At 58.0% G+C, this 12,687-nt stretch overlaps 1 protein-coding gene across 1 annotated transcript; it reads right to left on the bottom strand.

Moving 5' to 3' along the window:
* Positions 1-199: 199 nt before the first annotated feature.
* Positions 200-10,811, bottom strand: DEDD (death effector domain containing). Its single transcript, XM_089664487.1, has 4 exons — positions 10,368-10,811; positions 3,108-3,215; positions 2,860-3,006; positions 200-1,097 (listed from the first exon to the last, which is right to left on the bottom strand). Exons 1-4 carry the CDS (start codon positions 10,690-10,692, stop codon positions 721-723), a joined length of 957 nt encoding a protein of 318 aa, XP_089520613.1. The 5' UTR covers positions 10,693-10,811; the 3' UTR covers positions 200-720.
* Between the last annotated feature and the right edge of the window lie 1,876 nt (positions 10,812-12,687).

Raw genomic sequence — 12,687 nt, 5'->3', positions numbered from 1 at the left:
TTTTTTTTTTTTTTTTTTTAATATATATGTAAAACGCGCCCCTTTAAACTACATCACAGCCACACGCAACCGCATCCCTCGCAACATTTTTGAAAAGCTTTTTTTTTTTTTTTTTTTTTTTTAAATTTTAAGATTTCCATCATTTAAAAAAAATGTGTGCAGCCAGGCGCCATTTTTTTTTCTTTTTTTTAAAAAAAAAAAAAAAAAAAAAAGATACGGAGAGAAGTTTGAGAAGAGAACTCAATGCTGTTCTGGGTCACATGACCAGTATGGAGAGAAGCGACCTTGTAAAGGGGAAAAAAAAAATAAAAAAAAAATTGGCGCAGTGATACAAGTGCCGCTGTCCCTACAGGCGTAGATTTTTTTTTTTTTTTCTTTTAATTGGACCGATCGGGCCCCGTATACATATATATCTTTACAAGTACATAAATATAGTTATAATATAGGCGCATACTGACAGCATGTTGGGTCGGTCTACTCCTCAAGCAACACAGTGCTTACCTCAAATAGATTTATATATTTCTTTTTTTTTTTTTCCATACTTTTTAGTTAATATAAAAAAAAAAAAAAAAGTACTGAAGAAAAAAAAAAAAAAAAAAAAAAAATTGGTTGTGATGGATCCTTTCACTTTAAGAGCCGCCATGTGCCAAGCGGCGCTAAGTGTCATTGTAGCTCCGCCCCTCCCGCGGCCCCTTCCCCAGAAAGGGTTCTCTGTTGGCGTCACAGCGTGCTTTGCATCATCAAGTTCCGAAGCAGTTTCTGGCGGCCGATTTCGTAGTCTTCCTCGTCCACGTTGACCAGTAATTTGATGGCCTCGTGGCCCACCGCCTGCTTGAGGGAGTCCGTGATGAAGACGCCTTTCAGTGCCTCCAGCAAAGAGCCGTTGATGTAGTCGCGCCAGAAGGCGTCCAGGTAGGTGAGCTCGGAGAATTTGATGTCGCAGATGATGGAGCCCAGGTCCCGGGACTTTAGGATGGTGTTGGCCTGGTTGAAGCGTTCGAATTGGCGCTCCAGGGGGTCCTGCTTGTTGGAGAACACGTTGCCTTGTAGTGCCGTCTCGTGCTGGCAGTACTCGGCCCGGACCCGCAGGCGGATATCTGCGTCGGGGGCGGGAGCAAGGACAAAAAAGAAAAAAAAAAGTCAACAACTTGACCAAAAGTAAGGAAATTTGTACAAATTTTGGAAGGAGGTTCTCCAAAAAAATATCGAATGCCCCCCAGGAGAGATTTTGCTTCACTTCCTGATCCACAGAAACAGGAGGAGGAAATCTCTCCAATGGGGACAGTTGGGGCAGTATGGTGGCACTATAATGGGGAGCAGTAGGATGATGGTACTAAAATGGGGGCCCACTGACCCCCAATGTATAAATGAGATGTTAACAGGGCTCCCCGCTGACCCCCAATGTAAGAGGATGTTGCTGGGGCTCCCCGCTGACCCCCAATGTAAGAGGATGTTGCTGGGGCTCCCCACTGACCCCCAATGTAAGAGGATGTTGCTGGGGCTCCCCACTGACCCCCAATCTAAGAGGACGTTACTGGGGCTCCCCGCTGACCCCCAATCTAAGAGGACGTTACTGGGGCTCCCCGCTGACCCCCAATCTAAGAGGACGTTACTGGGGCTCCCCGCTGACCCCCAATCTAAGAGGATATTACTGGAGCTCCCCACTGATCCCCAATCTAAGAAGATGTTACTGGGGCTCCCCGCTGATCGACATTTTAAGAGGGGATGTTACTGGGGCTCCCCGCTGACCCCCAACATAAGAGGGGATGTTTTTGGGGCTCCCCGCTAACCCCCAATCTAAGAGAATGTTACTGGGGCTCCCCGCTGACCCCCAATCTAAGAGGATGTTACTGGGGCTCCCCGCTGACCCCCAATCTAAGAGGATGTTACTGGGGCTCCCCACTGACCCCCCCAATCTAAGATGATGTTACTGGGGCTCCCCGCTGACCCCCAACGTAAGAGGGGGTGTTACTGGGGCTCCCCACTGACCCCCAACGTAAGAGGGGAGGTTACTGGGGCTCCCCACTGACCCCATTGTAACAGAATATGTTATTGGGGCTCCCCGCTGACCCCCAACGAAAGAGGGGAGGTTACTGGGGATCCCCGTTGACCCCCAACGTAAGAGGGGAGGTTACTGGGGCTCCCCACTGACCCCCATTGTAACAGAATATGTTACTGGGGCTCCTTGTTGACCCCCAACGTAAGAGGGGAGGTTACAGGGGCTCCCCACAGAACCTCAACATGAGAAAGAGTGTTACTGTGGCTCCCCACTGATCCCCAATCTAAGAGGGGATGTTATTGGGGTCCCCACTGACCCCCAATCTAAGAGGGGTTGTTACTGGGGCTCCCCAATCTAAGAGGGGTTACTGGGGCTCACCGCTAACCCCCAATCTAAGAGGAGATGTTACTGGGGTCCCCACTGATCCCCAATCTAAGAGGGGTTGTTACTGGGACTCCCCAATCTAAGAGGGGTTGTTACTGGGGCTCCCCAATCTAAGAGGGGTTGTTACTGGGGCTCCCCACTAACCCCCAATCTAAGAGGAGATGTTACTGGGGTCCCCACTGATCCCCAATCTAAGAGGGGTTGTTACTGGGACTCCCCAATCTAAGAGGGGTTGTTACTGGGGCTCCCCAATCTAAGAGGGGTTGTTACTGGGGTTCCCCACTTATGGCCAATCTAAAAGGATGTTACCGGGGCTCCCCACTGACCCCCATTGTGGGAAGGGATGTAACCATGGCTCTCCACTGACCCCCAATGTAAGGGGGGATATTACTGAGGCTCCTCATTGTAAATAGCCTATAGCCCTCCCCAACCCCCCACGTGGTGGTGACAGGTCCTCTTTACTAGCATCCACCTACCACAGGTTTGCTTCTCCTTTGGGTCTGGTGTGATGGATTTCCTCCTCTTCTTCTGGCTGCTGAGGGGCGGTCTTCCCCGTCCTGGCCTCTTAGTGCAGATTTGGGGTCCAGAGGAAGGGGAGCACACCACCGGGTGATGGGGGGGTGCTACCAGTTAGAGAAACACAGACAGGAAAGAGTTACACTCACATTATTGGCACCCCACCCCCCCCAACGATCTGGCCAATGAGAACACACGAGGCTCTTACCAGGCGAGCGCAGGTGCTCCGTGCTGGACTCTCCGCTGCTGTGCGTTCGCGGCGTCATGTAGTGAATGGAAGTCTCTTCGAGGTATTTGTCTACAAGATCCGGGCACACTGCGGGCAAAGGACAACAGGGTGACAACCTGCCCAGGACAACAGGGTGACAACCTGCCCAGGACAACAGGGTGACAACCTGCCCAGGACAACAGGGTGACAACCTGCCCAGGACAACAGGGTGACAACCTGCCCAGGACAACAGGGTGACAACCTGCCCAGGACAACAGGGTGACAACCTGCCCAGGACAACACGGTGACAACCTGCCCAGGACACCCAAAAGTGGTGTTTTAGAGGTGGAGTTTCCTTCCATCTCCCAGCGTTGGCCCCTCCCTGGAAGAGCGGGGCTCTCGTAATGGACCCAAGACCACAAGTATGGAGGTATCACTGCCAATGCCGCCCAGGAGATGGAGGAGGAAAGCACTAGGTGGTGCCAAGCACTGAAATAGGAGTTTGGGTGGAGCGATCCTTTAAGAGTCCCAATTCGGAGGTGACCTTCTAGTTACGTTCTTGCTGTACGGCTCCTTCAAGACTTTCCTGGCCAATCCCACCCAACACCATTCACTTCCTGAGCTCTGGGACCAAGATCTCGGGTGTAGGACCTGGAAGCCAAGCTAAGGTTGCTGTTTCTCGGGGACGGGCGCCTCACAACTGGGACTGTACCCCAGAAACGTGTTCCTGGGAGCCGGGGACCAAAAATGTTTGCGGGGTGCAGGCTCCAACCCGTCATACCGGTCAAGTGGCAACTAAAAAAAATGGCGCAACTAGAGCAACCTGTGTGGCAAAGCATGCGCGGACTGCTCCACTACGCCGTTTTGGTGCTTGAAGTGGGAAGGCTCCAACTCATCACGCTTCAAACGTTACACTCCCCGACTCCCAGAGAGGATGATGAGGGGCCCCAGCAGATGTCGGAGACAAGCCGCAAATCTGTAAATCCCAACCTGATCCATAAACACTTGCTTAGCTCTGTGTTCCCCACTCACGACCTCTGCGCTCTCTCCGTTCCCCACTCCCCGACCTCCGCGCTCTCTCCGTTGCCCACACCCCGACCTCCGCCCTCTCTCCGTTGCCCACTCCCCGACCTCCGCCCTCTCTCCGTTGCCCACTCCCCGACCTCCGCCCTCTCTCCGTTGCCCACTCCCCGACCTCCGCCCTCTCTCCGTTGCCCACTCCCCGACCTCCGCCCTCTCTCCGTTGCCCACTCCCCGACCTCCGCCCTCTCTCCGTTGCCCACTCCCCGACCTCTGCCCTCTCTCCGTTGCCCACTCCCCGACCTCCGCCCTCTCTCCGTTGCCCACTCCCCGACCTCCGCCCTCTCTCCGTTGCCCACTCCCCGACCTCCGCCCTCTCTCCGTTGCCCACTCCCCGACCTCCGCCCTCTCTCCGTTGACCACTCCCCGACCTCCGCCCTCTCTCCGTTGACCACTCCCCGACCTCCGCGCTCTCTCCGTTGCCCACTCCCCGACCTCCGCGCTCTCTCCGTTGCCCACTCCCCGACCTCCGCGCTCTCTCCGTTGCCCACACCCCGACCTCCGCGCTCTCTCCGTTGCCCACACCCCGACCTCCGCGCTCTCTCCGTTGCCCACACCCCGACCTCCGCGCTCTCTCCGTTGCCCACACCCCGACCTCCGCGCTCTCTCCGTTGCCCACTCCCCGACCTCCGCCCTCTCTCCGTTACCCACTCCCCGACCTCCGCGCTCTCTGTTGCCCACTCCCCTACCTCCGCCCTCTCTCCGTTACCTACTCCCGACCTCCGCGCTCTCTCCGTTGCCCACTCCCCGACCTCCGCGCTCTCTCCGTTGCCCACTCCCCGACTTCCGCCCTCTCTCCGTTGCCCACTCCCCGACTTCCGCCCTCTCTCCGTTGCCCACTCCCCGACCTCCGCCCTCTCTCCGTTACCTACTCCCGACCTCCGCCCTCTCTCCGTTACCTACTCCCGACCTCCGCCCTCTCTCCGTTACCTACTCCCGACCTCCGCCCTCTCTCCGTTACCTACTCCCGACCTCCGCCCTCTCTCCGTTACCTACTCCCGACCTCCGCCCTCTCTCCGTTACCTACTCCCGACCTCTGCCCTCTCTCCGTTACCTACTCCCGACCTCTGCCCTCTCTCCGTTACTGACTCCTGACCCAAGATATCTGTGCATTTACTTATTCCTGACCTCTGAACTCTTTACCTCTTAACTCTACATTTCCTACTCATGAACAGTCTACGATACCTACCCCTGACTCAGACTCCCAATTTTTCTTACTCCTGAACCCTCTATGTCTCTTACTTCTACCTCCGACTCGCCTGAGTTTCCTACCCCCGGCTCCTGACCTGCCTACGTTTCTTACCCCCCAGCTCCTGACCTGCCTACGTTTCTTACCCCCCGACTCGCCTACGTTTCCTAACCCCCGACCTCCCTACGTCTCTTACCCCCGACTCCTGACCTCGCCTACGTCTCTTACCCCCGACTCCTGACCTCGCCTACGTCTCTTACCCCCGACTCCTGACCTCGCCTACGTCTCTTACCCCCGACTCCTGACCTCGCCTACGTCTCTTACCCCCGACTCCTGACCTCGCCTACGTCTCTTACCCCCGACTCCTGACCTCGCCTACGTCTCTTACCCCCGACTCCTGACCTCGCCTACGTCTCTTACCCCCGACTCCTGACCTCGCCTACGTCTCTTACCCCCGACTCCTGACCTCGCCTACGTCTCTTACCCCCGACTCCTGACCTCGCCTACGTCTCTTACCCCCGACTCCTGACCTCGCCTACGTCTCTTACCCCCGACTCCTGACCTCGCCTACGTCTCTTACCCCCGACTCCTGACCTCGCCTACGTCTCTTACCCCCGACTCCTGACCTCGCCTACGTCTCTTACCCCCGACTCCTGACCTCGCCTACGTCTCTTACCCCCGACTCCTGACCTCGCCTACGTCTCTTACCCCCGACTCCTGACCTCGCCTACGTCTCTTACCCCCGACTCCTGACCTCGCCTACGTCTCTTACCCCCGACTCCTGACCTCGCCTACGTCTCTTACCCCCGACTCCTGACCTCGCCTACGTCTCTTACCCCCGACTCCTGACCTCGCCTACGTCTCTTACCCCCGACTCCTGACCTCGCCTACGTCTCTTACCCCCGACTCCTGACCTCGCCTACGTCTCTTACCCCCGACTCCTGACCTCGCCTACGTCTCTTACCCCCGACTCCTGACCTCGCCTACGTCTCTTACCCCCGACTCCTGACCTCGCCTACGTCTCTTACCCCCGACTCCTGACCTCGCCTACGTCTCTTACCCCCGACTCCTGACCTCGCCTACGTCTCTTACCCCCGACTCCTGACCTCGCCTACGTCTCTTACCCCCGACTCCTGACCTCGCCTACGTCTCTTACCCCCGACTCCTGACCTCGCCTACGTCTCTTACCCCCGACTCGCCTACGTCTCTTACCCCCGACTCGCCTACGTCTCTTACCCCCGACTCGCCTACGTCTCTTACCCCCGACTCGCCTACGTCTCTTACCCCCGACTCGCCTACGTCTCTTACCCCCGACTCGCCTACGTCTCTTACCCCCGACTCGCCTACGTTTCCTACCCCCGACTCGCCTACGTTTCCTACCCCCGACTCGCCTACGTTTCCTACCCCCGACTCGCCTACGTTTCCTACCCCCGACTCGCCTACGTTTCCTACCCCCGACTCGCCTACGTTTCCTACCCCCGACTCGCCTACGTTTCCTACCCCCGACTCGCCTACGTTCCTACCCCCGACTCGCCTACGTTTCCTACCCCCGACTCCTGACCTCCCCTACGTTTCCTACCCCCGACTCCTGACCTCCCTACGTTTCCTACCCCCGACTCCTGACCTCCCTACGTTTCCTACCCCCGACTCCTGACCTCCCTACGTTTCCTACCCCCGACTCCTGACCTCCCTACGTTTCCTACCCCCGACTCCTGACCTCCCTACGTTTCCTACCCCCGACTCCTGACCTCCCTACGTTTCCTACCCCAGACTCCTCACCTCCCTACGTTTCCTACTCCCCGACTCCTCACCTCCCTACGTTTCCTACCCCCGACTCCTGACCTCCCTACGTTTCCTACCCCAGACTCCTGACCTCCCTACGTTTCCTACTCCCCGACTCCTCACCTCTCTACGTTTCCTACCCCCGACTCCTCACCTCCCTACGTTTCCTACTCCCCGACTCCTGACCTCCCTACGTTTCCTACTCCCCGACTCCTGACCTCCCTACGTTTCCTACTCCCCGACTCCTGACCTCCCTACGTTTCCTACTCCCCGACTCCTGACCTCCCTACGTTTCCTACTCCCCGACTCCTGACCTCCCTACGTTTCCTACTCCCCGACTCCTGACCTCCCTACGTTTCCTACTCCCCGACTCCTGACCTCCCTACCCCCGACTCCTGACCTCCCTACATTTCTTACCCCCGACTCCTGACCTCCCTACGTTTCCTACCCCCGACTCCTGACCTCCCTACCCCCGACTCCTGACCTCCCTACGTTTCTTACCCCCGACTCCTGACCTCCCTACGTTTCCTACCCCCGACTCCTGACCTCCCTACGTTTCTTACCCCCGACTCCTGACCTCCCTACGTTTCCTACCCCCGACTCCTGACCTCCCTACGTTTCCTACTCCCCGACTCCTGACCTCCCTACGTTTCCTACTCCCCGACTCCTGACCTCCCTACGTTTCCTACTCCCCGACTCCTGACCTCCCTACGTTTCCTACTCCCCGACTCCTGACCTCCCTACGTTTCCTACTCCCCGACTCCTGACCTCCCTACGTTTCCTACTCCCCGACTCCTGACCTCCCTACGTTTCCTACTCCCCGACTCCTGACCTCCCTACGTTTCCTACTCCCCGACTCCTGACCTCCCTACGTTTCCTACCCCCGACTCCTGACCTCCCTACGTTTCCTACCCCCGACTCCTGACCTGCCTACGTTTCCTACTCCCCGACTCCTGACCTCCCTACGTTTCCTACTCCCCGACTCCTGACCTCCCTACGTTTCCTACTCCCCGACTCCTGACCTCCCTACGTTTCCTACCCCCGACTCCTGACCTCCCTACGTTTCCTACCCCCGACTCCTGACCTGCCTACGTTTCCTACTCCCCGACTCCTGACCTCCCTACGTTTCCTACTCCCCGACTCCTGACCTCCCTACGTTTCCTACTCCCCGACTCCTGACCTGCCTACGTTTCCTACCCCCGACTCCTGACCTGCCTACATTTCTTACCCCCGACCTCCCTACGTTTCCTACTCCCCGACTCCTGATCTCCCTACGTTTCCTACCCCCGACTCCTGACCTCCCTATGTTTCCTACTCCCCGACTCCTGACCTCCCTACGTTTCCTACCCCCGACTCCTGACCTCCCTACGTTTCCTACTCCCCGACTCCTGACCTCCCTACGTTTCCTACCCCCGACTCCTGACCTCCCTACGTTTCCTACTCCCCGACTCCTGACCTCCCTACGTTTCCTACTCCCCGACTCCTGACCTCCCTACGTTTCCTACTCCCCGACTCCTGACCTCCCTACGTTTCCTACTCCCCGACTCCTGACCTCCCTACGTTTCCTACCCCCGACTCCTGACCTCCCTACATCTCTTACCCCCGTCTTCCTTACCCCTGACCTCTGCAATACATAAAGTGATTGTAAACCTCAGACAAGAAATATGAACAAAGCACATCCCTCTAGAGTGTACTTGTCTCAGTCCAGAGCACCAAGTGACATTTCTGTCTGCTGCCTCCTTTCTGTGCTATCAGCAGGCGTCACTTCTGACAAGTTTTCCTGACACCAAGAGAAAAACGGTGACAGGGGAGTGACCTCCAGCAGATTGACAGCCTCAGCTCTGTTCCTGTGTGGCGGGCGGTGTGACCCTTCCCTCCAATCAGCAGTCATTGCTGTCACTGAACTCTGCAGAGTGTAATTTCAGCTCTCCGCCCCCCTTCTTTTCTGACCTCTCAGACAAGCTTTACAAATTCTGGACCTTAAACGGATGTAGAGAAGAGAAGGCTACAGATAAACAGGTACAACTCACCTAGGAGTATGTGTTTCATCTGTGTATCACCTGAGGCCCGTCCCTTCACTGGGTATACGGAAGGGTTCACAAACTTTAATCCTGACCCCTGACCCTTGGGCATTGCTTACTCCTGACCCGCCAGGCGGCCTTCCAACTGACCCCAGGTGATGAGCTTTACGGGGCCCTCAGATCACACAAAGAAAGCCACACCTCCCTCATTTGAAAAAAAAACAAATACTTTATTGACACGTGAACGAATCCAACGAAACCAGAGCCCAGTGCTCACCGCCGGATCCCACTCCAACGCGTTTCACCAACGAAACGCGTGGGGGAGCAGAAGCAGGGTCTGGCTCTAGTCTGCTGTGGATTCATTCAAGCTGCAACAAAGCCCAATCGCTGAAGAGCAAAACTAAGGAGGAGGTACAACCTTTAAATATAAAAAGATGGCTGCCCTGCCTCTCCCCACGTGACAGCACTGGGCCAATCACCAAACACCTTCACATGGGAGATAGAAAGTCATGTGATACCCGGATTTCTCCTGGTGGTGGGCGGAGCCTATAGAAGATTAACGACAGGACTGGCAACTCAACCCCTTGGCACCGGCGTCTCCTGGCCCTTTAAAGGGTTTCAGATGCTGGGAGGCGGGGTTTCTGATCATGTGACCGCCGCGATCGGCGGTCACATGATCGGAAAGCTCCCAATCGCAAGGCGGGCTGTAACGCATGTTAGCATCCCATCATCCTAAACCCGGAAGTGACGGTCACCAGGAAGCTCGGTCAGTCTTTAAGGTGTGGTCAGTGCCCCCTCGGGGGAGGTCTTCCCTCACTTCCTGTCAAAACAGGAAGTCAAGGGAAATCTCTCCGGCGGTGACACGGAACGCAACAGAACCATTTCCCGTCAAGTTACAATCTCCGTCTGTCATCTTCCTGCCTCAAGTGACAACCACTCCTCGCCGTTCTTGTCAAGGCGTCACCAGGACAGGAAGTGAGGTGCCCGGACAGGAAGTGAGGTGCAATTTCTCCCAACAAGGTAAGCAATGAAAAAAATTTGGACAGAAGCCCATACCACCTTAAAGTTTTCTACATCGCGTGCTTGGCGTCCGTTTTAACCATCTCACCAGGCCACGCCTCTTTTTTTTTGATGGACACCAATGCCACGGAACCCGTTCCTCCTCACAACCATGACATGAGAACTCACCGGCCCGCCTCCTCTTCAGGGTGACGTACGGTAGCAGGTCGTGCCGCGTTATAATCCGCAACAGCTGGAGCACCTGGCGAAAGTTTGTCTCGTCGCAGCGGCCCTGCCTCTCCAGGGCCAGCAGAAAGTCCCGCCCCGTGCGGATCATGCCGCGCTCGTAATCGTCTATAACGTCCACAAAGAGGAAGGAGAGGACCCGCACGTCCCGGTGGGTCAGGTGCGTCCCCACGATGTCGAACATCCGGTGCAGGCTGTACAGGCCGTGCTCCTTGTCGCCCGCCTCCTCCGGCCAGGCCTGGTCCCGGCTCCGCTTCTGGTGCGCCATGGCTGGGCGTCGGGGGCCGGAAGCTCTCTTCCTTCGCTCCTCCACCACCGCCCGTCCCGCCCAGTGACACCGCAATGTGGCGACTTGTCTCTGTAGGGGGGGAAGAAGAGTCGTGTTAGAGGAGAGTGCAAGGTGGACACCGCCACTGTGTACAGCGAGTGAGATGCAGAACCGCCCTAGCTGGGTGATGGATGGCGCCATAGACCTGGGGGGGGATGGATGGCGCCATAGACCTGGGGGGGGGGGATGGATGGCGCCATAGATCTGGGGGGGGGGATGGATGGCGCCATAGACCTGGGGGGGGATGGATGGCGCCATAGACCTGGGGGGGGGGATGGATGGCGCCATAGACCTGGGGGGGGGGGTGGATGGCGCCATAGACCTGGGGGGGGGGGTGGATGGCGCCATAGACCTGGGGGGGGGGTGGATGGCGCCATAGACCTAGGGGGGGGGTGGATGGCGCCATAGACCTGGGGGGGGGGGGGGTGGATGGCGCCATAGACCTGGGGGGGGGGGGGTGGATGGCGCCATAGACCTGGGGGGGGGGGGGTGGATGGCGCCATAGACCTGGGGGGGGGGTGGATGGCGCCATAGACCTGGGGGGGGGGGGTGGATGGCGCCATAGACCTGGGGGGGGAGGTGGATGGCGCCATAGACCTGGGGGGGGGGTGGATGGCGCCATAGACCTGGGGGGGGGGGTGGATGGCGCCATAGACCTGGGGGGGGGGGGTGGATGGCGCCATAGACCTGGGGGGGGGGGTGGATGGCGCCATAGACCTGGGGGGGGGGGGGTGGATGGCGCCATAGACCTGGGGGGGGGGGGTGGATGGCGCCATAGACCTGGGGGGGGGGGGTGGATGGCGCCATAGACCTGGGGGGGGGGGGTGGATGGCGCCACAGACCTGGGGGGGGGTGGATGGCGCCACAGACCTGGGGGGGGGGGTGGATGGCGCCATAGATCTGGGGGGATGGATGGCGCCATAGATCTGGGGGGATGGATGGCGCCATAGATCTGGGGGGATGGATGGCGCCATAGATCGGGGGGGGTGGATGGCGCCATAGATCGGGGGGGTGGATGGCGCCATAGATCTGGGGGGGGTGGATGGCGCCATAGATCTGGGGGGGATAGATGGCGCCATAGATCTGGGGGGATGGATGGCGCCATAGATCGGGGGGGATGGATGGCGCCATAGATCTGGGGGGGGGTGGATGGCGCCATAGATCTGGGGGGGATGGATGGCGCCATAGATCGGGGGGGATGGATGGCGCCATAGATCTGGGGGGGGTGGATGGCGCCATAGATCTGGGGGGGGGTGGATGGCGCCATAGATCTGGGGGGGGTGGATGGCGCCATAGATCTGGGGGGGTGGATGGCGCCATAGATCTGGGGGGGGTGGATGGCGCCATAGATCTGGGGGGGGTGGATGGCGCCATAGATCTGGGGGGGTGGATGGCGCCATAGATCTGGGGGGGGTGGATGGCGCCATAGATCTGGGGGGGGGGTGGATGGCGCCATAGATCTGGGGGGGGTGGATGGCGCCATAGATCTGGGGGGGTGGATGGCGCCATAGATCTGGGGGGGGGTGGATGGCGCCATAGATCTGGGGGGGGTGGATGGCGCCATAGATATGGAAACCCGCAGATCCTGCACACCCCTGGCGGCTCCCACACCTGATACACACAACGCGTACTGCCTGCTAGTTGCTCCACTCTGGACCCTTCTCACCTCCCTTCTTCTCCATACCAGATGTGACGTCTACACCAGACATTCCCAGAATACATACACATGAACCGGAAGTGACTGCTGATGACGTCTTACTGGTTCACTTGCTGGTTTCCCAGTGCATCCTGGGATATCTCATACCTGCAATACCTCCAAAACAAAGTGAAGCTAATAAGCGCATACTGAATAAATTCCCATCAAAAGCTACAGGTGCTGTTAGTGAACGTTGTCAGACTGCTATGGAGGCTTTGGAGACGCATTGAAGGACCAAG

The sequence above is a fragment of the Staurois parvus genome, unplaced genomic scaffold (assembly GCF_062004578.1).
Source record: "Staurois parvus isolate SC_StPar_1 unplaced genomic scaffold, SC_StPar_1.0 ptg001923l, whole genome shotgun sequence".
Lineage (NCBI taxonomy): Eukaryota > Metazoa > Chordata > Amphibia > Anura > Ranidae > Staurois > Staurois parvus.
This window is presented reverse-complemented; position numbering and strand designations above follow the sequence as displayed.